The sequence below is a fragment of the Camelus ferus genome, chromosome X (genome assembly GCF_009834535.1).
Source record: "Camelus ferus isolate YT-003-E chromosome X, BCGSAC_Cfer_1.0, whole genome shotgun sequence".
In the NCBI taxonomy this organism is placed as follows: Eukaryota; Metazoa; Chordata; class Mammalia; order Artiodactyla; family Camelidae; genus Camelus; species Camelus ferus.
The window spans coordinates 50,668,153-50,695,854 of NC_045732.1; the positions used below are offsets into that span (position 1 = coordinate 50,668,153).

General features: G+C 36.4%; 1 protein-coding gene across 1 annotated transcript in view; it reads left to right on the forward strand.

Moving 5' to 3' along the window:
- Nucleotides 1-26,989, forward strand: part of ATP7A (ATPase copper transporting alpha) — a 123,693-nt gene extending 96,704 nt beyond the window's left edge. The window contains exons 15-23 of the mRNA XM_032476119.1: nt 246-440; nt 2,012-2,194; nt 4,092-4,293; nt 16,181-16,327; nt 19,355-19,497; nt 20,713-20,916; nt 21,425-21,542; nt 22,735-22,837; nt 23,217-26,989. Of these exons, the coding sequence (XP_032332010.1) occupies nt 246-440; nt 2,012-2,194; nt 4,092-4,293; nt 16,181-16,327; nt 19,355-19,497; nt 20,713-20,916; nt 21,425-21,542; nt 22,735-22,837; nt 23,217-23,493 (1,572 nt within the window). The 3' untranslated portion in view covers nt 23,494-26,989. The remainder of the gene's footprint in view (nt 1-245; nt 441-2,011; nt 2,195-4,091; nt 4,294-16,180; nt 16,328-19,354; nt 19,498-20,712; nt 20,917-21,424; nt 21,543-22,734; nt 22,838-23,216) is intronic.
- Nucleotides 26,990-27,702: the final 713 nt, after the last annotated feature.

Genomic DNA, 27,702 nt, shown 5'->3' on the forward strand with positions numbered 1-27,702 from the left:
TCTTGAATCAGCAAAACTGAAATCTTGATTTTAGGACTGTGGCTTGTTTGCCCAGTTATGTCACAACTTTTTATACCATAAAAGAAAAAAAGTACTTTCTTACTAGTAACTAAAACATGTTTGCAGTTAAGTAGAATTATGTGTGACTCCAAAACTATAGTTTTATGTAAATAGAGTTAAGCTTTGTTCCTTTTGTTTTATACAGCTCTAAGTCAATAATCCAAATCCATGCCTTTCTTCTCAAGGGCTACAACAGAAGTATCTCCCGAACAGAAACGATAATACGCTTTGCTTTCCAAGCCTCGATCACAGTTCTGTGCATCGCATGCCCCTGTTCACTGGGACTGGCCACTCCAACTGCCGTGATGGTGGGTACAGGAGTAGGCGCTCAAAATGGCATACTAATCAAAGGTGGTGAGCCATTGGAGATGGCTCATAAGGTAAGGTAGTCCTCCAGAACTAAGAGTTGTCCCATCCAAACTGGCAATAGCACCCCTATTGAGAAACACAGAATCCTAAATTATTTCTACACAGTTCATAAGCTGAGCCTCTTCTGACACTATTTTGAGGGTTGAGATAAGGTGTTATTTTGGTTCTGCTCTGACTTGGCCTTAGTTATCTAAAAGCTCTAAAGGTACTCTAAGGTCTGCTCTAAAGATGTAAAAAACCTGAAGTCCTATTCCAGCTCAGACTAGATCAGCCTTTAGGGCAGGAAGACACAACAGGTATTTGCTCAGGAAAATTTGTCCAAATCTGTCAGACTTCTAACCTATTTGTGCATGACTCCGTGTTTTGTTTTCTTTGCTGTTAGATAGTGCTTGTAGTTACATTGTAGTTTCTCTGCTTTTGCTGCCACCAGCTGACAGTTTGCAACTATGACTTCAGGAATATAATTCTGCCCCTGACCTCTCTCATATTAGAATTTCCATCACAATCTCAATCAAGGCTACTTGACTTCAACTAAAACTATGTTTCTTTTAGTATGTTCTTATTAGGAGAATTTAAACTATATACAGATGCATGTAGTAAACACAGAATCCAACTTAGAACAGATTTGAAACCTCATCTAGCCTATGAATACAGGCTATTAATTTTTATAGTAATTTTTAATTTTTATATAATTTCAAACTTAAATAAAAGTTGCAAGAATAGTTTAAAGAACTCTTATATGCCCTTTACTGAAATACGAGGCTCCTTTCCTAAGAACAAGGAGTCTCTTACATAACCACAGTACAAAGATCAGAATCAAAAAATTGATATTGATGTAATACTTTCGTCTAATCTATTGTTCACATTCCAGCTTCCTCAGCTGACTCTATAGTATCCGTTATAGCTGTTTTTTCTCTTGTCCAGAATCATGCTTTGCATTTCGTTGTCATATCTCTTTTCACCTCAGTTCTTTAAGCTATTCATTTCTCAAGGTTTGTTTTCCGAGTTTACTGTGAGGTGACTGTTCTCTAATTCCAGACTCTTCCTTTTTCCTGTCTTGGCTGTTTCTCTCATTGGTTCCCTGAGCTGTCTCTTCCCAGGCCAAGCTTCTCATCTAAATCCAATAAAGTCAGAGCAACCAAGCAGGTCTTTTCTGGTGCATACTTACACTTAATTACTTACCTTTCTCTTATAATCATCTGCCTACTGCCCGAATTTCCCCTACAGATCTAGAATTTATTAGTATTGAAAGCCTTTCTCTTTTCCTAGAGGCACTAGAGGCATCTTTTAATTACCTATTAACAGTCATCCCTTAACAATTAGTTCTGGTTGTTTAACATACATCGACAGTACATTTGCAAGGGAGGGCTTTTAGGTGTAACTAAGGGTATTTCTTTCCTTATTCTTTTTTCCTATTATTCTCCCAAAGACAATTTATTAAGTCCAATTAAATGAAAAGTCAGTTTATTGAGAAACAAAATAGTAATCTGTTTGTCAAAGTAAACTTTTTTCTCATTTCTGGAAAGCTTATATTAAGGATTATCAAGTCATATAGGTGCATTGTATTTTAATTTTCTTACAGGTAAAGGTAGTAGTATTTGATAAGACTGGAACCATTACACATGGAACCCCTGTAGTGAATCAAGTAAAGGTTCTAGTGGAAAGTAACAGAATATCACGCAATAAGATCCTGGCCATTGTGGGAACTGCTGAAAGTAACAGTGAACATCCTCTAGGAGCTGCCATAACCAAATACTGCAAGCAGGTACAATTTCTTCCTTGTTTATTAATGATTTACGTATATAGTTGACATGAGGTTAGAGAGACTTGTGTTTTCTCATTTTATTTTATATGTTTTAATTTTTTCATAGAAGAAAGGATAAAGATGAAAACAGAAATTAACTATAATCCTACCACACAGATAAACCCCTGTTGACTAAAAAATTAAAATAGAGGCAATGCATATTTATGGTACGAAAGTTCAGATAGTTCAGAATTACATGATGAAAAACGAAAGCCTTATTCCCTGCCTGCTTCCGTAATTCCTTTCTCCAAAGCTTAACAAGTGGTAACCTGATAAGAGTCTTTTTAAATAACTGCTTTATTGAGATAAAATTCACATACTATAAAGTTCACCCTTGTAAAGTGTACAATTCAATAATTTTTCATATACTCACAGAAGTGTGTACCTGTTAACCATTTCTAGTACATATACCAGCATTTATTAATTTTTAGACTTTATGGAAAGGTTATACAATGACCAACCTTTGGTACCTTTTAAAAAATTATCAACTGATTTTTCCATTTCAGGGCATATAGATCTGCCTCATTGTTTTTAACGACTATATTGTATTCCATTGTATGATTGGTTTTTTGGCTCTTACAATGTACAGTTAACATTCTTGTCAGGTTTTGCAAGTTTATCTCTATGTTAAATGCCTGCCAATGCAATTGCTAGATCAAAGGATACATGCAGTTACATTTTGATGAATATTACCAGTGCTCACAATGACACATATTACCAACACCCACACAGAAGGCTGTACCATTTTATACTTTCACCTGAAGTTGAATGCCCATTTCCCCACATTCTTACTAATACTTTTTTTTTCAATTTAGTAAGTAAAAATTATTTATTCATTAATGGTTTACTTTGCATTTTTTAAATTGAAGTACCATCAGTTACTATGTGTCAATTTCTGGTGTATAGCGTAATGTCCCAGTCATGCATATACATACATATATTCATTTTCATACTCTTTTTCATTAAAGGTTATTACAAGATATTGAATGTAGTTCCCAGTGCTATACAGAAGAAATTTGGGGGTTTTTAATCTATTTTTATATATAGTGCCTAATGTTTTACTTTGCATTTTTTAAATTATGAATGAGGTTGAGCATCTTTTCTCATGTATATTGGCCATTTGAATTTCTTTTTCTATATTCTGTATGCTGGCAACCTTTGCCTATTTTTTCATAAGATTGTTTACCTTTTTCTCATTGATTTGTATATAAATTTTTTGTAAATCATCTCACCTAATTTTATAGTTAAACTGGCAATTTCTACCATCGATGCTGCCATTTCTTTATTTGTTCTTTCCTTTTTACCTATTGCCTATTACTAACCTGGCTTTTTTACACCCAAATCAAACAACTGAGAGGATTAAGATCTAAAGAGCCAGGAAACAATGATGGCCACCAAAATTCTTTGGCTAACTAAGGACACAGAGTCGTACTAGAAAGGCCTTCTGGCAACTAAAGGCCCCATTCTTTGTTACACTTTGCCCTGTACTGACCTGAGAGTAGAATTATATATTTAACTTGTAATTCTCTGCTGGAAAGGACAGAGAATATTGATTAACTTTCCACATTTTCTTTCCCTAAACTTGATATAAATCTCACAGAGTCAGATTAAAACAAAGGATTCTGAGGTTCTCCTGTAATTTTCAACATTATACTCAATGCTCTGTTCCTTCATCCTTATCGAAATCTACTGTCAAATAGGCAATGATGAGTGAAGTTTTATTCTAAACATTTAGAATTAACCAGGCATGTAGCATGTGTCTAAACATTTAGAATTAACCAGCAGTAATCTTTGATCTTGCTAATGATGACCTTGGATTATCAGTACAGCAGAGGAAATTCTTCTGTTTATTTATTAGGAGCTGGACACTGAAACCTTGGGTACCTGTACAGATTTCCAGGTTGTGCCAGGCTGTGGTATTAGCTGTAAAGTCACCAATATTGAAGGCTTCCTACATAAGAATAACTGGAAGATAGAGGAAAATAACATTATTCAAATAGATGCAAGTAATGAACAGTCATCACCTTCGTCTACCATGATCATTGATGCTCAGCTCTCAAGTAAGCTAATTTTCTTTGTAGTGCCAATTATGAGACAGTTATTAACATATGTAATTCTGAACTCTTACATAAGAAACAAAAATTGGCATCATGGTTTTATTCTCTCAAAGCTGTTTACTGTAGGCCTTCTAATTATTTCACTCAGGTTACTCAAGAACAGTTTCCAATTGTGCTCCATGATTCTAATATAAGGTGATGAAGTCTAGCCTTAACTGATCTTCCATCTTAGTTCAGCTGTCCTTCTTTTATTTCTCGCTACAGTTGCTCCAAACCTTCTGTATCCTTCACAATCTCCTATGGCCTTCCCTCTACTTCCCTAAGTGAATTACCTGGCTTACTTTTGACACAGAAATTGAAGGTTCTAAGACATGTGTTCTTTCAAGTTTTTTCCCCCTCCGAGAATATTTCCATTTTCAGGGGAAGAAGAATCCCTCATCTTGCCCAATGAATCCCCTCATCTTTGCTCTAGAGCCCATCCTCTTTTTTTTTTTGGTGTGTGTTTATTTTTTAATTATAATATTTTGTTTGTAATCAGTCTATAATTGATGCAAATTATGATGTTTAATTTTTTATTGAGTGTGGTCAGTTTACAATGTTGTATTAATTTCCATTGTAGAGTACAATTTTTCAGTTATACATGAACATACATATATTCATTGTCACACTTTTTCTCTGTGAGCTACCACAAGATCTTATATATATTTCCCTGTGCTATACAGTATAATCTTGTTTATCTATTCTGCATATGCCTCTCAGTATCCGCAAATTTTGAACTCCCAGTCTGTCCCTTCCTACCACCCCTCCTTGGCAAACACAAGTTTGTATTCTATGTCTAAGAATCTATTTCTGTTTTGTATTTATGTTCTTTTTCTTTCTTTCTTTTTTTTTAGATTCCACATATGAGAGATCTCATATGGTATTTTTCTTTCTTTTTCTGGCTTACTTCACTTAGAAGGACATTCTCCAGGACATCCATGTTGCTGCAAATGGTGTTATGTTGTTGGTTGTTATGGCTGAAGAGTATTAATTGTATAAATATACCACCTCTTCTTTATCCAGTCATCTGTTGATGGACATTTAGGCTGTTTCCATGTCTTGGCTATTGTAAATAGTGCTACTTTGAACATTAGGGCGCAGGTGTCTTTTTGAAGTGGGGTTCCTTCTGGATATGTGCCCAGGAGCGGGATTCCTGGGTCATATGGTAAGTCTATTCCTAGTCTTTTGAGGAATCTTCATACTGTTTTCCACAGTGGCTGCACCAAACTGCATTCCCACCAGCAGTGTAGGACGATTCCCTTTTCTCCACAGCCTCTCCAGCATTTGTCATTTGTGGATTTTTGAATGATGGCCATTCTGACTGGTGTGAGGTGATGCCTCATCGTAGTTTCGATTAGCATTTCTCTGATAATTAGTGATACTGAGCATTTTTTCATGTGCCTATTGATCATTTGTATTTCTTCCTTGTAGAATTGCTTCTCTAGGTTTTCCACCAATTTTTGGAATATATTGTTTGTTTTTTTCTTATTAAGTTGTATGAGCTGCTTATATATTCTGGAGATCAAGCCTTTGTTGGTTTCATCATTTGCAAAAATTGTCTCCCATTCCATACGTCGTCGTTTTGTTTTGTTTATGGTTTCCTTTGCTGTGCAGAAGCTTGTAAGTTTCATTAGGTCCCATTTATTTATTCTTGCTTTTATTTCTATTGCTTGGGTAGACTGTTCTAGGAGAACATTTTTGAGATATATGTCAGATAATGTTTTGCCTATATTTTCTTCTAAGAGGTGTTTTTGTATCTTGTCTTATGTTTCAGTCTTTGATCTATTTTGAGTTTATTTTTTATGTATGATGTAAGGGAGTGTTTTAGCTTCATTGATTTACATGCTGCTGTCCAGTTTTCCCATCACCATTTGCTGAAGAAATATGTCCTGGGTAATTTGATAGGGATTGCATTAAATCTGTAGATTGCCTTGGGCAGTGTGACCATTTTAACAATACTGATTCTTCCAATCCAGGAGCATGGGATATCTTTCCATTTCTTTAAGTCTTCTTTAATTTCCTTTATCAATGGTTTATGGTTTTCCGTGTATAAGTCTTTCACCTCCTTGATTAGATCTATTCCTTGGTATTTTATTACTTTGGGTGCTATTTTAAAGGGGATTGTTTCTTTCTTTTTTTTCCTGTTAATTCATCGTTAGTGTAAAGAAATGCAACTGATTTTTATACGTTAACCTTGTAACCTTCTATCTTGCTGAATTCTTCGATCAGCTCTATTAGTTTTTGTGTGGACCTTTTAGGGTTTTCTATATATAGTATCATGTCGTCGGCATATAGTGACACTTTTACCTCTTCTTTTCCAATTTGGATCCCTTTTATTTCTCTCTCTTGCCTGATTACTGTGGCTAGGACTTCCAAGACTATGTTGAATAGGAGTGGTGATACTGGTCAGCCTTGTCTTGCCCAGATTTTAGTGGGAAGCTTTTGAGTTTTTCACCGTTGAGTACTATGCTGGCTGTAGGTTTGTTGTATATAGCTTTTATTATGTTGAGATGTATTCCCTCTATACCTACTTTGGTGAGAATTTTTACCATAAATGGGTGTTGAATTTTTTTTAACTTTTTTATTGAGTAATAGTCATTTTACAATGTTGTGTCAAATTCTAATGTAGAGCACAATTTTTCAGCCACACATGAACATATATATATTCATTGTCACATTTTATTTTCGTATGAGCTACCACAAGATCTTGCTTATATTTCCCTGTGCTATGCAATATAATCTTGTTTAAATATTCTGCATTTTAAAATCCCAGTCTGTCCCTTCCCACACCCCACCCCCTTGGGATGTTGATTTTTATCAAATGCTTTTTCTGCATCTATTGAGATGATCATGTGCTTTTTGTCCTTTCTCTTGTTGATATGATGTATTACATTGATTGATTTGCGTATGTTGAACCACTCTTCTGTCCCTGGGATGAACCCCACTTGGTCATGATGTATAATCTTTTTTATGTGCTGTTGGATTCTACTTGCTAACATTTTGGTAAGGATTTTGGCGTCTATGTTCATCAGTGATATTGGCCTATAATTCTCTTTTTTGTAGTGTCTTTGCCTGGTTTTGGTATCAGGGTGATGGTGGCTTCACAGAATGAGTTTGGGAGTATTCCGTCCTTTTCAATCTTCTGGAAGAGTTTGAGAAGGACTGGTATGAGTTCTTCTTTGTATGTTTGGTAGAATTCCCCAGTGAAGCCATCCAGTCCTGGACTTTTATTTGTAGAGAGGTTTTTTTATTGCTAATTCGATTTCATTGCTAGTGATCGTTTTGTTCAAGTGGTCAGTTTATTCTTGGTTCAGTCTTGGTGGACTGTATGTTTCCAGAAACTTGTCCATCTCCTCTAGGTTATCCATTTTGGTTCCATATAGTTTTTCATAGTATTCTCCTATGATATTCTATATTTCTATGTTATTGGTTGTAATTTCTCCATTGTCCTTTCTTATTTTGCTTATTTGTGCTCTCTCTTTTTTCTTCTTTGTGAATTTGGCCAGAGGTTTGACGACTTTATTTACTCTTTCAAAAAACCAGCTTTTTGTTTGATTTTTTTTTCTGTTTTTTTAATCTCTATTTTATTTATTTCCTCCCTGATCTTTATTATTTCCTTCCTTCTGCTGCCTTTTGGGGTTTTTTGTTCTTCTTTTTCTAATTCTTTTAGCTTGTGGCTTAGATTGTTTATTTGAGATTGTTCTCTTTTCTTGAGGAAGACCTGTATCACTATAAACTTCCCTCTTATCACTGCCTTTGCTGCGTCCCATAAATTTTGTGTGGTTGTGTTTTCATTTTCATTTGTCTTAAGGTATTTTTTAACTTCAACTTTGATTTCCTCATTGACCCATTGGTTTTTTAATAGCATGTTGTTTAACCTCCATGCTTTCCTTTTTTTCTCCTTTGTTTCTCTGTTGTTGATTTCTAGTTTCATGGCATTGTGGTCAGTAAAGATGCTTGAGATAATTTCTATCTTCTTAAAATTGTTGAGGCTTTTTTGTGTCCAAGTACATGAGCAATCCTAGAAAATGTTCCATGTGCACTTGAAAAGAATGTATATCCTATTTGGGGGGGTGTATTGCTCTGAAAATATCCACCAAATCTAATTTTTCTATTGTATCATTTAATTTCTCTGTTGCCTTATTTATTTTCTGTCTGGAAGATCTGTCTAATATGTTAATGCAGTGTTAAAATCTTCAACAATGGTTGTATTCCAATCAATTTCCCCCTTACTTTCTGTTAGTAATTGTTTTATGTACTTAGGTGCTCCTATATTGGGTGCATATATATTAACGAGTGTAATATCCTCATCTTGTATTACTCCTTTAATCATTATAAATGTCGTTCTTAATCTTTCCTTATGGCCTTTGTTTTAAAGTGTATTTTGTCTGAAATCAGTATTGCTACATCTGCTTTTTTAATTTTTCCATTTGCGTGGAATATCCTTTTCCGTCCTTTCACTCTCAATCTATATGACTTTCTCCCTAAAACAGGTCTCTTGTATGCAGCATATTGAAGGTTTTTGCTTTATTATCCAGTCTGCCACTCTATGTCTTTTGATTGGAGCATTTAGTCCATTAACATTTACAGTAATTAATGATAGATGTGTGTTTATTGCCATTTTGAACTTATTTTTGCAGTTGATTTGGTATTTCCCCTTTGTTCCTTCTTCTTCCTTTTGTGTTTTGATAAATTTCCTTTGTATTATCTTGGATTTTATTTAGTTTTTGTGACTCACTTGTAAGTTTTTGGCTTGTGGTTACCCTTTTTTGTAAGTCTTTAACCCACTGCTGTAACTGTTTGCATTATACAGATAGTAATATAAGCTCAAACCCATCCTGCTGAGAACAAAAAATTTAACAAAGAAAATAAAACTATATTTTCTTGCTTCCCTCTCCCACTCTTAATGATTTAGATGTCTTCTTTTACAATTTCATGTTTATTCTGTTTGTAATTCATGGTAGTTTTCAACTTTCCAGTTATGATTTTCTCATTTCGTTTCTATTTAGAGTAGACCTTTCAATATTTCTTTTAGCATGGGTTTAGTGTTGCTAAACTCTTCTAGTTTTTGCTTGTCTGTGAAGTTCTTTCTCTCTCCTTCTATTCTAAAGGATAACCTTGCTGGACAAAGTATCCTAGGCTGCATCTTTTTTTCATTCAGGACTTTGAATATATCTTGCCACTCCCTTCTGGCCTATAGTGTTTGTATAGAGAAATCAGCTGAGAGCCTTATGGGGGTTCCCTTATAACTCACTCTTTGTTTTTCTCTTGCTGCCTTTCGGATCATTTCCTTATCCTTGACTCTGGCCGTCTTGATTATAACATGTCTTGGTGTGGGTCTGTTTGGGTTCTTCCTGTTTGAGACCCTCTGAACTTCCTGTACTTGGATATCCGATTCCTTCTTTAGGTTTGGGAAGTTTTCAGTCATGATTTCTTCAAAAACCTTTTCAATCTGCTTTGCTCTTTCTTCTCCTTCTGGAACCCCTATTATGCATAGATTGGCACACTTTATATTATCCGATAGATCCCTTATATTGTTTTCATTGTTTTTATTTGTTTTTCCCTCAGCTGTTCTGATTGGGTGCTTTTTGTTGTCCTGTCTTCTAGGTCACTTATTGATTCCTCTGCATTATCTAGCCTGCTCTGTACAGCCTTTAGATCAGCTCTAATCTCTGCAAATGAGTTTACCAATTCTACTTGGCTCTTCTTTATACCTTCAGTTTCCTTTTTGACATATTTTATACTCTAAACACTATCTCTTTTAGTTCCTTCAGTCCTTTGATCACTCCTTTTTTGAAATCTTGATCCAGTAGGCCATCAATGTGTGTTTCATTGATCGTTCTTTCAGGGGATTTCTCCTGCTCTTTTAATTGGGAGCAGTTCCTCTGCTTCATCATCTTGTTCATATGTCTCTGGCACTGTGGCTTATGGAGTATCAGTTATCTATTATGGTCCTTAAGGAGTTTATTTATTTATCTATCTAAAGCCTATGCAGGAATAAAAGTTAAAAAGAGCGAGAAAGAATTTGAAAAGAAAGGAGGAAAAAAAGGTTTGAAATAGTGTATAATCAATAACAGAACAGCAAGTTGAAGCAAAATAGCAATCGAGTGGAGACGTCTTTTAAAAACCTTAAAAAAAATAGAAAAAAAATTGAAACCTGAGTATAATCAATAACAGGAGATCAAAACCAAGAGAAATAAAAATGAAATGAGGTGGATTTTAAAAAACAATAATAATAAAAGTATTTTAAAAGAAAAAATTTAAAGGGATTAAAACTGGAGACATATACAATTGTTTAAAAACTAAAAATTAAAAAGTAATAGAAAATAGAACCGATAAAGAAAAAAGAAAAGAAAAAGGAGGATGTGTTCTTGTGGAGACTGTGTGCTCTTTATGATTTTATCGAGAGATCTTTCTGTCTTTGCCCTGCTGCGTGAAGTCAGCTTGCTCCTTCTAGAGGCCCTCCATTAGCGCCCCTGGTCTGTGCTGCTCCCAGTGCAGGTTGGCAGGCAGATCACACAACCTCCCAACACTGGTCAGGTGCTGTGCTCTTACATTTTTTCCTGGTGGGTCACGCCACCCTTAATGCCGTGGTCCCATAGGGTAGGCAGGCAGGTTGCGCCCCCTCCCAGCAGTACGGTAGGAGGCGTGTTACTTCCTCTCCCATTGCTGCTGTCAGATGCTGTGCTCAGGCAAGGTAGGCGGGCAAGTCACTCCCTGTCCCAGCATCATGGTCAGGTGCTGCACTCATGCCAGGAAGGTGGGTGGCAACCTGCCCTCTCCTGGTACTGATTGCTCCCCTGCTCTGTGCAGCTGCCTTCTCCACCTCAGGTCCGTGCTCCCTAGGCAGGCTCTGGGAAGATGGCAGAATAGCCCCGCACCTGCTCTGTGGCAGAACTCAGCTCCTCGTTCATTTGTATTGGAGGCAAGAGTTCTCAGAGGTACCAGGGCAGAAAGGGCCTATCTGCCTTGGGCTGTAAACAAGTCTCCATCTCGCCTATGAGGCTGCTAAGCCCTTAGGTACGGATTCAGGTTTCGACCTCACCTCTGCCTGGGTGCTAAGCACTGAAGGATATGTCAACTGTGGCTGACACCCACCTCTCTTCTCCTGAAAACCTTCTGCAGGTTTTCAGAGCTAGGGGTTATGGCACCCTTCCCCCCAGGGCACATCAGCCGTGTTGTTTTATGGAGGGCCCAGGTTGTTTTGCTCTGTGTACCCACTCATCCACAGCATGCAGTACCATGCAGTCCCCCGGGGTTGCCTCTGTGCAGCCTGCCCCAGTCCTCCACCCAGCTCGGGTAGCCTGTCCCATCCCCCACCTGCCTCTTTGCCTCTAGGGCTGGTGGTTGCGGAGACCCTCTGTGCTCGTTTAACTTAGTTCTGTTGGTCAAGGGCTGCTCCATACGGATCCGAGCCTCAGAGGCTCCTCCTCTGTCCCACTGACCTCTCCGTTGGAGATGGGGAGATTCAGCAAATGAATGCTATGCCTCCTTTGCTGCTCCCTACCCACGAGACCGGTCCCACACTGTTCTGCTTTTTCTTCTTTCTTTTTTTCCTTTTCTCCTACCAGATTCTTGGTATCTTTGTCTTTTTTTTTTTTTTTTTTTGGCGTCTTTATCTTTTGAAGAGGGCGATGTTCTGTCAGAGTTCTGCAGGTGCTCTGGTTGGCTGGATGGGTCCGTGGATGTGAGTTTTGGTGTATTTGTGGGAGAGGGTAAGCTACGAGCGTCCCTCTACTCCACCATCTTGGCCAATCTCGATTCCATCCTCTCTTGATTCCTCAAGGACTTCACTTTCTTATGTCCCCTTGCTTCCTTCATTTTACAGCTCTCTGTAGTAGCTCTTTCTCCTTAACGTGTAAATATTCCTTCCATCAAAATCACTGTATGCCTGTCTAGATTTTATCTGTCTTTCTTTTCCTTTATATTCAAGCTTCTAGAAAGAGTAGTCTAGGCTTGCTGAATCCACTTCTTCCTTGCACAGTCTGGCTTCTGCCCCATTCATACTAGTGAAACTATTCTAAGTCCACTGATGACCTCATTTATTCCCCTCTCCAGTGGTCACTTTTCAGTCTTCATTGATGCATGACCACGCTAAGACATTTGACAATGGTAACCATTTCTAATTTCCTAAAAAAACTTTTTGTCCCTTGATTCCATGATCCTGCTTTCTCTAGATTCTCCTCGAACCTTACCTGGCTGTTCTTTCTAATCCTCCTCTGAGTCCTCTTTTCTCCTGCTCTCAAATGTTGGGTGTCCTCAGGGTTTTGTTCTTTGTCTTTTTCTCATTTTACATACTCTCTGTGTACAATCTCATTCATGCTCATCGTTTATTCTACCACCTGTAGGTTTCCACTGCCACTCTAAAATCCATCTCTTCTAGCCAAGGCCTGTTTCTCAGGTTTCTTGTTGGTTTATTCACCTAACCAAAAACATGATATGCACATCTAAATGTACTTGGACCTCCCCACCCATTTGTGCTTGAGTGTTTTTGTTAACATGCAAACCTGATTATATCACTTTTTGACCAATAACTTGTTATTGCAGTAGTTTATAACCTATTTTTGAGTCATGAACCTTTGGAGGAATATGGTAAAAGCCATGCCCACCCCTCAGAAAATTTATGTTTTGGAGGTTTGTATATAACTTAAAGCTCCTCCATGGAAATCTGTTAAGGATCCTGGCTTTACAGGCTTTCTGTCTCCTACAGGATAGAATCCAGTCCTCTCTGGACTTTGTTCAAGATCTGTTCCCCGTGATATGTCTTCTGCCTCCCTGCATCTTGCCTTTTTCCACTGCCACCCATGTAACCTGTGTTCCATCCATATGGAACTACTTAGAGTTTCTACTTACAGTGCATTATTTTATGCATATTACTGGTTTCTCATCTTTGAAGACTCAGCTCACATCTCTCTTCAGTGAAGCCTTCAGTGACTGACATACATAGGCAGAGATATTTTCTCTTCTTTCTTAGTCATAACTCTACTTAATCTCTGGAGGTACTAGGCACAGTGCATGATGATTCTTCATTTACCTACCTGATTCTACTAAACTATGATTTCTTTATTATTTGTCTATAAACTAGTATCAGGCACACTGACACATAGTAATTTTGTTCAGCTGACAATTTTTATTAAGCACTGTTCAAAACACTAAAGAATCAGCAGTGAGCAGAATAGACCAAGTCCCTATCTCATGGACTTTACATTTCTGGTGGGAGAACACAAGACAGTGAACAAATAAAGAAGAAAATATATAGTCCGTCTGATGGAGATAGTGCTATAAAAAAAAAAAAAAGAATCGCAAGGGGTATAGGGAATGCTTCCTATTTTATCTAGGCCGATCAGGGTAGGGCTCATTGAGAAGGCTATTTCTGAGCAAAAACCTGAGGAGGGGGCGGGGGAAAGCCATGTGCATGTCTGTGACAAGAGCATTCCAGGCAGGAGGAATGTTAAGTACAAAAGCCTTGAGTCAGAAGTGTGCTTTATTAGTTTGAGGAACAGTAAGAAGAACAGTATAGCTACAACAGAGTAAATAAATAGGAAGGGGGTAAGAGACAAGGTCAGAAAGGTAGGTAGCACTGGAGTAAATCTTGTAAGGACATTGAAAGGACTTTGGTTTTTACCCTGAGATGGAAAGCCACTGGAGAGTTTTTTTTTAAATTTAATTTATTTTTGTGTTGGGGAGATAGTTAGGTTTACTTATTTAGTTTTAGAGGAGGTACTGGGGATTGAACTCAGGACCTTGTGTGTACTAAGCAAGTGCTCTACCATTTGAGCTATACCCTAACCCCTGGAGGGTTTTGAGTATAGGTGTGACAGAATCTGACTTAATGTTTAAGAAATATTACTTGGGCTGGTCTAGTAAAAATACAATGTTGCAGTGGGTAGGAACAAGGGCAGAAGCAGGGAGATGAGTTAATGGGCTGTTGCCGTAATCTAGGTGAAAGACATTGGTGGCTTGGACCAGTGTGGTAACAGTAGAGGTGCTAAGAAGTGGTCAAATTCTGAGTGTATCTTGTGGGGAGAGCTGGCTGACAGATTAAGCTCACAGATTGGAAATGGGGTATAAGAGAAACAGGAGTCAAGAATTAGGCCAACGTTTGTGGCCTAAGCAATTTAGGAGGATGGTTACAAGATGGGGGAGATCACAGGAGGGGCAATATTGAGGAAAATTGATCAGGAGTTCAGTTTTTGACATGTTAAGTTTGAGAGCCTGTTAGATACTCAATTGGAGATGTCATATAAATGGAAATATCAAGTAGGCAGTTGGCTGCACAAGTCTGGAGTTCCAAGGAAACAAACTGGGTTGGAGGTAATGACTTGGGAGTCATCCATTTATAGATCTGTGCTGTCCAATATGGTAACCACTATTTATATGTGACTATTTAAATTTAAATTAATTAAAATTGAACTGAATTTAAAATTCAGCCTTTAACCATACTAGCCACATTTCAGTGCTCAGTGGCTGCATGTTGTTAGTGGCTATTGTATTAAACAGAGCAGATGTAGAACATTTCCATCATCACAAAAATTTCTATTGGACAGCACTGATATAGATGGTATTTAAAGCCACGAGACTGGATAAGATCACCAAGGAGTGAGAGTAGATAGAGGGGAAAAAAGGTTTCAGTACTGAGCCCTGTAACACTACAAACTAAGAGGTCAGGGAGATGAGGAAGGGTCAGCAAAGAAGACTGAAAGGTGGTGAGTGAGAAGATGACTCTAAAACTGTGGTGATCCAGAAGCCAAGCAAAGAAAGTATTTCAAGGAGGGAATGATAACTGTGTTAAATGTTGCTGATAGGGCAAGTAAGCTGAGGACTAAGAATCAGTCATTAGATTTATTAAAGATCACTGGTGTACTGTGTGAACGATTCTTTGGAGTAATAGAGACAAAGGCCTTATTGGAGTGGGTTCTCGAGAGAATGGGAACGTATGAATTGGAAGCAGCCAATAAGGATGACACTGTCAAGAAGTTTTGCTGTTACGGAAGCAGAGAAATGGGGCAGGAGCTAGAGAGGTCAGTGAGATCAAGAGAGGGTTGTTTTGTTTTCCTTTCTAAAGATAAGGCTATGTATAGCAGAAACAGAAAATATGATTATGCTGTAGAGGGGAGAATTGTTAGAAAGATGTTCTAAAATAGGCAAAGGAGGGGGATGTAGTACACAAGCAGAGAAGTTGGCCTTAAATAGGAGTAGAGGCAGTTTATAATAACAGAAGAGAAGCTAGATCAGTGTGTACACAGGCACAGGTAGTTGGGTAGATGTGGCAGTGAGAGTTTGTGGAAGTTCTCTTCCGATGGCTTTTATTTTCTTCCTGAAGTAGGAAGCAGAGTCGTCATGTGGTATGAGAATGGGAAAAGAGAAGATCTAAATAGCCATCTGGAAGGAATGGAGAATGAATGGACTAGGAGAATGTAGTAGAATTGCCAGATAACACTAAGAGCCCAGTTAAAGCTAGTGGTCACACATTTAAAATGAGACATCAGTATGGTTCTGTGTTCTTGTCTAACTATTGATGGTTGTACGGATACACAGTAATTATTTTGAATTTAATTCAGTTGCTGTGAAAGATCATATGGAAAGTTCAAATGGAAAGCTTCACCAAGAAACATTTGAATTGGCTCCTGAAGACTATAATGGAGTTTGTTAAACACTCAGAGCCATGGAAGAGCAGAGTATATTCCTTGAACATTTGAAAATTACTGTCATAGGCTGTGTTCTACCAAAACAAACAAACAAACAAACCGATGTACTGAGTGTGCAAGTTTAGACGGGAGGAATGTCCCTCACAGGGTTGTTATAAGTATTGAACAAGCTCACTAAATGTTACTTCTGTACTTTCTTTCAGATGCTCTTAATGCTCAGCAGTACAAAGTTCTCATTGGTAACCGGGAGTGGATGATTAGAAATGGTCTTGTCATTAATAATGATGTAGATGGGTCCATGACTGAACATGAGAGAAAAGGTCGGACTGCTGTATTGGTGGCAATTGATGGTAAGGTTTTCCATAAGTACACTATGACTCAATGTCGTGATCTCAGTTATTGTTTTATGTGTATTTTTGAGAGACGTCTGAGCTATGAGGGTTATTCAAAAGTAGCCTGAATGCAAAGTAAAATATCAGCAATACATAATTGTTACTGATTAGTTTAAAATTCTCTTGCATTTGCCTGGTTTTGTTATTTTCCTTTATAGCGTTTGTTTTTTTTTTTTGTTTTTTGGTCTTAAGTATTTTATTCTCCACATTTTTGATGACTTTCAAAGTAGTACCCAGCTGCCTGCACTCTGTGAACTTTGGGAGCAGAATTTGCTTATTGTAGCCCTGCAGCCCTTACAATAGTTAAAGACTATGCTTTATTTAATTAAAATTATGCCCAAATATAAACAATGGAGAACATAGAATCTTCACTAGAGAAAACAAAGGCTGAAGTATATTAATTATGTCATCACTCATCAAGGTTCTCCTGCCCTTCCTCCTCTCCTTTCCTCAATCAGAATTCCTTCATCAATTTCCAATTCTACTTTTCCTCTCTCCTTCAAAATTGGCAACCAGAGTATTAAAATGAAATCCTCAGTAAGCCTTCCAGTTAAAGGTGCTCTTTGTGGAAGATTTAATGGTAGTAGGGACTTCAGATTCCTACATTTATAGTCTTTTTCAAAAGACAGCCAATTTTGGCAAGAAACTAAGAAAGCACAGTCCTTAGTTCAATCTGTACTTATCCAAGGCCGTGCTGTATGCCCTTGGGCAATCAAAGAGTTTAGGAATGTGTGCCAAGCGTCATGTCATTGAGTTTGCCACCACCATCGTCTTCTCTCACCCAGCAAAGCTGTGCGGGAAGATGGTGACTCCAAGGCAATCAAGTCAGGTTTATTCAGTGTTCAGTCTCATATAGGCTATGTTTTTAAAAAAGGCTAATCAAGAATTTTTTTCAACCTAAAAATAATGTAACATTAAAGTTATAGCAGGGGGAGGGTATAGCTCAGTGACAGAGCGCTTAGCATGCACAGGGTACTGGGTTCCATCCTTGGTACCTCCGTTAAAAAAGAAACCTAATTACCTTCCCCCAAAACAAAGAAAAACAAAATTTTAAAAATTAAAAAAAAAAAAACAAAGTTTAAAATTTATAGCAAAGTAAAAAATACTCATAATCTCATCATCCTAACAAGGTCAGTTTTAATTGCACATATTCCATTTCTGGGTATATATACATGCACATGTACAGAATTACAATATTAGTACATATACTATTTTTATTTTAATTTTTTTATTGAAGTATAATTGATTTTCAATGTTGTATTCATTTCTGGTGTACAGCATAGTGATTCAGTTATACACATATATGTATATTCTTTTTCATATTTTTTTCATTATAGGTTATTATAAGATATTGAATGTAGTTCCCTGTGCTATACATTAGGACCTAGTTGTTTATCTGTTTTATATATAGTAGTTTGTATCTGTTAATCCCAAGCTCCTAATTTATCCCTCCCTTCCCTTTCCCCTTTAATACATATACTGTTTTTAAATGGATGCACTATATTGTATATTAATTTTCCCTCAATAAAATTGAATAAAATTTAATCCCTTGTACACATACTATTTTATTTTACCTTATTTTATTTAATAATAATTTTCCAATTCTATTTTAATGCAGTATACTTTATCAGACTTATATACTATAATTAGTTTAATAATTCCCTTGGAAATTTAAGCTATTCCTAATGTTTTATTATTGTAAATAACACTACAATAAACATCCTTGAGATTTTAGGTGCTTTCTTTTGTTAAATTATTTCTTAGGATAAATTTCCAGCTGTGAGATTAATTAGTCAACATTTATAATTCTTGCTAAATATGAAGGCAGTATCTTACTATGGGCTTTTTAGGTCCAGGAAGAAGTAGAAAATACCATTTACTTTTGTCTTTAATGTAAAATAATTCCTTGCAGTGATTTTTTTCTCCCGGTATAAAATACCAGTTTTGTTTCCATCCACCCCTTCACCGTAAAAAGAAAAACAAAAAAGAAATTAATTAGTTTTCAGTTTCATTTGCCTTTAAATTAGCTGAAGTGTTTGGGGCTTTTGGCTAATACTTCTCTAAAGAAAGAAAATGATACAATAGCCAAGACATGGAAACAGCCTAAATGTCCATCAATGGATGACTGGATAAAGAAGATGTATATTTATACAATGGAATACTATTCAGCCATAAAAACCGACAACATAATGCCATTTGCAGCAACATGGATGCTCCTGGAGAATGTCTTTCTAAGTGAAGTAAGCCAGAAAGAGAAAGAAAAATACCATATGAGATAGCTCATATGTGGAATCTAAAAAACAAAAACAAAAAAACAAAGCATAAATACAAAACAGAAACAGACTCATAGACATAGAATACAAACTTGTACTTGCCAAGGGGGCGGAGGGTGGGAAGGGATAGACGGGATTTCAAAATTGTAGAATAGGTAAACAAGATTATACTGTATAGCACAGGGAAATATACACAAGATCTTATGGTAGCTCACAGAGAAAAAAATGCGACAATGAATATATATATGCTCATGTATAACTGAAAAATTGTGCTCTACACTGGAATTTGACACAACAGTGTAAAATGATTATAAATCAATAAAAAATGTAAAAAGAAAAAAAAAGAAAGAAAGAAAGAAAGAAAGAAAGAAAGAAAGAAAGAAAGAAAGAAAGAAAGAAAGAAAGAAAGAAAGAAAGAAAAGAAAGAGACAGAAAATGAGTTTTTTAGTATCCAGTAAAGTCTCTCTTTTTGTTTTCTTACTATTACCTTCATTAGTAATCCCTACCTCACTCTGTGAAATTTTCACAACCAAATATGGAGGTTTGCAGCAGGGTTTGTGGTATAAAGTTCATGTGATTTGGGGGATATTTTGAGTTAAGCCAACCCCTGAACAACTTCACTTAAAATTCATTTCTTTCTGAAATTTTAAGTCAGAATATTATTCTGCTTTCACCATATTCCAAATTCTGTTTTCTGGTGTTCCTATATTAGATGAGTTGTGTGGCTTGATAGCTATTGCTGATACAGTGAAGCCTGAAGCAGAATTGGCTGTCCATATTCTGAAGTCTATGGGCTTAGAAGTAGTTCTGATGACTGGAGACAACAGTAAAACAGCTAGATCTATTGCTTCTCAGGTAATGGGTTTACTTAGTTGTTGGGGTGGGAGTTTGTGTTAACTTCTATTTCTTCATGTATATTTTCTTTCTTGCCTTCAAGTGCTAAAAAATTTATATTACCTATTATTTTCGTTGTCCCTGAGTAGCCATAGCTGGTTCCTTAAAGAAGAACTGGCACACTGCGCAGGAAGGACTTTGGGGTTTGTCTCTACTGTTATAAATAAAAAGCTATTTGCTTATTAGTTCATGAGATGCTTGCATGACATCATACACAGTTTCTGTTGATGCTTCTTTTGAAATGTTGCTCACAGTCTTCACCAGTGCTGCCAGCCCTATCCAGGCTTTCATCCTCTCATGCCTGAAATACTACCGTAGCTCCATGCACATCTCTCTCTGGTCCATCCCAAGTACCACTGATGGAACCATCTTCCTAATGTATCACTCTGATAGCATTTTTCTGCTACTGACCCACTCATTTGCCTTACCTCTAAAACTTTTCTCATATTGGTCTTTTCTACTTTGGAATGCCTTCTCCCCTCTTCTATTAAATAACACAAATAATATATAAATAGATTCTTGTATGAAAATACAGAAGGCTATAAAGTAAAAAGTTGAAGTCACCCTTTTCCCAAGCTCCCTGTCCAGCCCTACCCTTTATACTTTTTCATATGCATATATGTTCATATACAAATGTATAGTTCTGGTATTTTCAACATAAATTGGATCACTTTGTACAAATTGTTCAGCACTTTGCTTTTTTTTAGATAACAGCATATATGCCTCAGAGCTTTGTCCATTGTTGCACTGAATTCCATGGTATGGATATATCATAATTTACTTAACCATTCCTCTAATAATGGGGCATTTATATGGTTTTGGAAATGTTATTGTTACAAATAAGGCAGTAATACACACCCTTGGATATACATCCTTTTATATATGCACATGTATGTCCAAACTATAACTAGAAGTGGAATTACTTGAACCAAATGATCTGTGCACTTTGATAGATGCTGCCAAATGCCCTCCAAAAAGACAGTACCAATTTAAACACCCACCAGCAGTGTATAAGAGAACTCATCTCCCCATATCCTTGTTATCACTGGATATTATTAGTCTTTTAAAATTTGGACATCTGATAGGTGGAAAATGATGGCTCATTATTGCTGAGTTATATTTCAGGTACTCAATAATATTTCTTGAAATTAATGGAGTTTATTTTTCCTCACATAGGTTGGCATTACTAAGGTGTTTGCTGAAGTTCTACCTTCCCACAAGGTTGCTAAGGTGAAGCAACTTCAGGAGGAAGGGAAACAGGTAGCAATGGTAGGAGATGGAATAAATGACTCCCCAGCTCTGGCGATGGCTAATGTTGGGATTGCCATTGGCACAGGCACAGATGTAGCCATTGAAGCAGCTGATGTGGTTTTGATAAGGGTAAGTCTTGTGGCCTGAACTTTGAGGAGTGTGAGACTGCTATCTACATGGTCAGGGACAGTGTCGTAAAGTATATTGAACACAATGATTCTGTCCTTCTAATTCCCATGCTCCCAGCCATAGAAATGGGGAGAATTCAAGATGGGAGTTTGAGAGGTCTTACTAATACTTCCAGTCCTTCTCAGTTCAGTGAAGCAAGTGAGAATGACAAGCTTCTAAAGTGAATAAGATTTGGGGATATAGTTACAATAAAATTATCTTCAACAAATACTTGCTGAGGTTATTCTAATGAGATTTAGTCCCTATACCAGCATACAACCCTAAAAGTGTTTTCAGAGCCCTGAGAAAAATTCCTGACAAACATCTTTGAAGGCTGACTCAAATTTTTGACAATATCTGAAATTTGTAGTTAATTCACATATTATGCTAAGGTACACATCATCTTCAGTATATATAGTATCAAATATAAGTAGAGTCTCTTGCTAATATCACATATTTCTGTTCTCAGAATGATCTTCTGGATGTTGTGGCGAGTATTGACTTATCAAGGAAGACAGTCAAGAGGATTCGGATAAATTTTGTCTTTGCTCTAATTTATAATCTGATTGGAATTCCCATAGCTGCTGGTATGTGACAGTTAACTTGTATTGCTTTTTTTCTGAAGTCATTAGAGACCTGTCATATTGGAAGTTTTAGTCTTCTTATTATTAGTTTTGAGCTCAGCTTTTTATGTAGCCTGCTGGTATGGTAAGAGGTAATATTAAAATCAATAATTTAAATTTTCAGTATGTTCATCATGGCCTAGAATATATATGCATTCTGACAGGTTTATTTTATTTTACCTTATTTTTTTCCTCCAATTACGTATTTTGAAAAATTTAAAACCTACATAAACAAGGAAAAATGATATAATTACTCTGTATCAGTTTTTGTCTTGTTACATAGTTGTAATTATAGCATACAGAGACTTTTCTTAACATGCTAATAGCCAGCAGTTTTTTTCTTAAGTTTGGGTACCAGATAAGAGAGAGAGAGAAAATGAACAAGGGAATATGACCAAGAAAAAGCAGTTTAAAATTGTTTAATCAGCATCTGATCATCCCCATTACTTAGGAGCTTGGTAGGCATTAGTAATAACATAAGAGAAATAGTTATCACTTTCTTCTTTTCTCTTGTTTAAGAGACAAAGACATGGAATGACATGAGAAAAATGACAGAACTGTTTATCAACAGGGACACACAGATGCTGAGAGGACAAAGTATAAAAGAATTAAGTCCAGAGAGATTAATTCATGGAACGAGTTATTTTTAAATAATTATACAAGTAATATATGATCACTGTAGAAAAAGTAGAAAATATAGATAAGCACATAAAAATTTAAAGTATAGTAAGTCTATCTTCATCCCCATCATACGAGCGAATTTTAAAATGTCTGTCAAAACCAAGTGTGGATGAGGTTGTAGAATATGAACCCTCATATACTATTGGAGGGATTAAGATCTGGTACAGACACTTTGGAGAGCAACTGAGGGATATCTACCTAAAGTTGAAGGTGTGCCTGTGTTACAACTCAGCTGTTTCACTTCTAGGTATGTACCCTAGCAAAATTCTCAGACACATGGACTGGGAGACACAGTTCACATATTCACAGCAACATTCTATTAGTGAAAATTGGCAACGACATAAATCTCCACCAACAGGAGGGTAAATTGCTGAATAAATATCAAACAAGGAAATGATTTCTGTATATGTATTAGGAACACATTGGTAATCTGTTTAGTACTGTCTGCTCTAACTAATCCAAACTTGTTTCCTAGGGGTTTTTATGCCCATTGGTTTGATTTTGCAGCCCTGGATGGGATCTGCTGCAATGGCTGCTTCATCTGTTTCAGTAGTACTTTCTTCTCTCTTCCTTAAACTGTAAGTATGATGGTTTGCTCACATTTCTATTTTACAGTCCTTCTTTTATCCATAGTCAGTCTTGCTAGATTTTATTCTTGTAGCAATCAATGATAAGCCTAAACTGTTCTTAATAATAAATATTAACTATGCAATTATCACCTTATGTAGTCTAAATATAGCAACCACAAGCACTGAGTGGGGTGAAATCTAGTACACTGGCTCTGAGAAGTAGGATTTCTGATCACGTGACCCCACACAACTCCTTTTGAGCTGCTTTCCTAGCAGGGATCACCTTTATACATTTCACACCAGGCAAATCTCTTTTCATTTTTGAATGTAACAAGTGCTTCTTTCACATTTGGTTATTTCAAACGAGTGTACTTTTGCATCTTTCCAGTTACAGGAAACCAATTTACGAGAATTATGAACTGCATGCTCGAAGCCAGATGGGACAGAAAAGCCCTTCGGAAATAAGCGTTCATGTTGGAATAGATGATACCTCAAGAAATTCTCCTAAACTGGGTTTGCTGGACCGGATTGTTAATTACAGCAGAGCCTCCATAAACTCACTACTGTCTGATAAACGGTCACTAAACAGCGTTGGTACCAGTGAACCTGATAAGCACTCCCTCCTGGTGGGAGACTTCAGGGAAGATGATGACAGTGCATTGTAATAGACACAGAGTGCTGCTTGATGAAGTTGTTCTGCACTGACACAGCATTCATGGTCACCTTAGCTTTTTACAATATTGCAGAATTTTATGTTGATCTCATGCTCTTATGTTAGGGTATCTATTTGAATTGCATGTGTCTAATGGCAAAAATATCTTTTTCAGGGCATCAGCTCAGAACCTAGCTTTATTGAAAATGAATTTCCAGCATTTCTTGTTTTCACTAGCAACAGATAAGATAGACCAGTGAGGTTTACCAGTCCTATAATTGAAGATTGCTGACTTGCTGCTAAAATGATAATTTTCTGACCAAAATAAAGTTCAAGAAAAAGATAATTAAAAATTTGAAGATTTGAGCACATAATCTTGAGGAGATTCTTGAGCCCTAGCCCTGCCAGATTGGAAGCAATGGCTTTCAAAGCACTGAAGCATCTAGTTTTAGAAGGAAAACAGTAGAAACTACTTCAAAATAGGTGTGCCTTATTTATTACAGGCTTTCTTCACCCTGCCTCCATTCTTCCTGCATCTTTGTCTTTGCAGTTGCTCTCTTAGATGCCCCAGTATGTTGTTTGTTGTTGTTATCTTCTTTCGAGTGAGCTAAGTATAAATGGTTTCTCATTGACAGAAATAACTTACACTTTTCCAGTATCTTGTTCGTTTCTTTATCTTGTAGCTCAAAAGACCATAAGGGTCCATAGGGTTCCATGCTTCCCATCTTCCCATTGTTGTAAGGAATATATCAGATTCTTCCTTCAGTGACTCCCTAGCTCTGCACAAGCTTTCAATTCACTCCTGCTGAGTTGTTCAGCTGTAAGTTGTTCTTAGCGTAGTCTGTCAGCCTCAGTCCAGAAGCTTAAGATTGTGAGCCTCTTCTACAATTGATTTTTTTCAAAGCTTGACACTACCATCTTTAACATGTACGGGTCATATAAAATTACGTGGATTCACTAAATTTGCCCTTTTTTGGAGAGGATGCAAGACCTTAGCTGGTATTTATAATTTAACAGATTTTCATTATCTTTTAGTGTTTTAGATAATCTCTCAAAATGACTTTAAAATAATGTTATTAATGTTATTACTCAAAGCTGCTCTTACCAAAAACACAATAAGTTGTAATACAAAAATGAAAATTTCCCTAGGTTGTAATACCTTTTAGGCAAATCTATACTTTCTCTAGTTTAAAACATTTGCACTTGCTAGCTAGTGTGGTCAACAAATTCAGGGGCTTGTTCTCCTTGTCATATAAATTTAGAAGTTCCCCTGTGAGTGCCTGGGAATTAATACACTGGCCAGAGATCTGGTGCTTGTATCACTATTTAAAATCCTTGTTAACTGTGAGATGGATTTCATGTACAGAATTATGTAAGTGAAGAAAACTCATAAATAAATTCGTAACATTTTGTTCCCATGCCATAGATTAAGCTGCTAGCACAATGCCTGGCACATAAGATTTGTACTCAGTAAATGATAGTTCTTATTTCCCTTTGAGATCACTAATAAATACTAAAAATCATTTTATCAGGGCAGAGTCTGAAATCAGTTGGGAGTGGAGGATGAGTGTCTTCCTCTCCTACCTTTTCTCTTGTCCTTTCATACATACACAAGAAAGTTTATAACATAATTCCATGCTAACTTTTCAGAGTTGGAAAAGATGTCATTTTTATCTCAACTATCTTAATGAGAGAACTGAAACTTGATAAAGAAAAGTAAACCCATTTTTATGAAATATGAATGAGTTTGTGTGTCTAGCCAATGCCTATGCCATCGTCTGTGTTTTCAGTTTGAATTTTAATATTTGTTTCTTATTTTAATTCTAGTGGCCTGTCATACCACAACTTGTTTCTTCTAGAAGAAATAGCTAATACAACAAATGCATAATATAGACTTCTGAAAAAAGAAATACCTTTCTCTCTTTCTACCCACTTCCCTCCTTTCCCTTCCCTCTTCCCCTCATTCTCACTCTATCTCTTTCTCTGAAGCACTTGAATATAGCCAGTTACTACTTTTATTATTGTGTGTGTTAGAGTTGTCCTCTTGGCCCCACATGCCAATGGACCACACATGGCATAGGGCAATAAGAAAAGGATCCTATATAATCTGGGAAAAATCAAGGATGTAATTTCAGCCCTTACTACCAGGACAGAAAACATGCTCCTTAGGAAGAATCCTGCTTTAAATATCTATAACCATCTTTGAATTCTCTTCCACAAATCTCATGCAATTCTAAACTCCCATTAGCATCATAGAGCAGCTGAATTCACATGAGAGAGAGGTGATATATAGAGGGGATCAAAAACATTGCTTTCAGTTAGTAACTGGCTTTTAGTAATGAGTTACTAGTGAGAACAAATTTGATCAATGTGTGCATATGTGTCTATGTTTATTCATATCATGACGTATATACACAAATCCCATATAGAAGGAAAATGGACTTATATATGAATTTTATATTTGAAGGTTTTTGTTTGTTGTTCCATTGTCACTCTTCTGTATTCACTCAGCAACCATGCCCTCAGTCTGAAAGATAACAAAAACGTTTTTGTACTGAGTGCTGACTTAGACTCAAATAAGGGGCGCCTTTTATCTTAAATATCCAAAGATGCCTTTTAAATTTCAAAGGTTAAAATGTAACTATTTAGTGTTAGTCTAAAGAAGTATGGTTGTCATTTGTGAAAATAGAAATGTTATTTTTCCTAGTTTAGTATCAGCATTTTAGAGTGTTAGATTTGATGCCTTGTGAACAAATAATTTTATATTGTGCTTTAAACTTTTTAAAAGTTACTCTTTTATCGGACATATTCTTTGTTCAGAATGCTTAAAATAGCAGTGTAGACAAGATGTTTCCAAAAATTTAAAGCATATCCTTTATGTACACAGCTTAAAAATCAAGAATGTATGTTCTTAGAGATTTTTTTTCCATTACATGTGGATCTTGCTTTAAAATTTTTTTTCTTAATATTTATTTTGCTCTATTTTGTAATTTTCTTTGGGTGAGGCATTTGATTACTGGTTATTTTCGTAAGAATAGAAACATTCCTAAAATCACTCCTTTTGGATTTTTTTGTTTCTTACTTTTCTATATTAAAAAAATATTATTTTACCAAATATAAAAAATATAGATTCATGCCAAATTATTAGCTGTTTTTACACGAACTTTCTGTAGTCCTTCTGAAAGTTTATCTGGCATGAATAACCAGATAAAGCACAAAAGCGTGAATTCTTGTTCTTCAATTAAAAGAGCTTCTGTAATGGCATTGATAATAAATGCCTTTTGTGGCCAAAACCAGGCGTCTCAACCTTAGGCTTTTAGTTAAAGAAATGTCTAACTAACCATTGTTAAACATTGTTTGATACCCAAAACAGCAGTGGACGATGTTGTGCAATAATCATCTACTGTAGTCAAAATATTCAGTAGTTTGTTTTTCCATAAGCATGTAATTGATCATATTCTGCCAAGGATGTGCCTTCAACTTTATAATTATAGTATTGTAAAAAAAAATGTGTTTTTGTCAGTGTCTCTTTTGTTAAATCATCCAATTCCTCTACCAGCAGTTCCAAGCTACCATGTGCTTTTAGATGTTATTTTTTTAATAAAAAATGGGGCAGGATTGGAAGCGGCACCATGCATTCACTAAGAGTGAGAGGGAAGAAATCTATTTTCCTTCAAACTTCACTCCACCTGCTGTATCTTTTAGTGAGGATGAGAAACAGAAAAAGGAATATAATTGTTGTCCTTTCTTTTATAGTCTATGAAGCATTCTTTATAGATTGTCTACCCCAATGAGCTAAATGGAGACAAGAGCTTTCCTTGCATTTGGGGAGCCCTATACAATGTGTATGAGATTCCCACACCAAACACTTAGAGTTAAGGAAAGGGTTTTAAACCTATTTGTAAGGAAAAATGAATTTTTATTTCCTTCTGAAATCCTTGGGATTATTCAGGGTGATGATACAGGATTGGACATGGAAACATGAGAGTAAAATCACTGAGGTATCCACTTAGATGGCCAGCCTCCCTTTTATACTGGCACCTTGGCTAACCTCTGAGAAGGACATGCAGTGATAGCAACATCCCAGGTGAGCTTTCAAAACCTTCTAGACCAAAACAAAACAAAACATCAGAAAACCTTCCTCTTGGGGAATGCTTGCTAGGTTAAGGCTTTAAAGGCCCTGCTAAGATTCAAATAGAGGTGAGAGAGGTAGAGCTGCCTC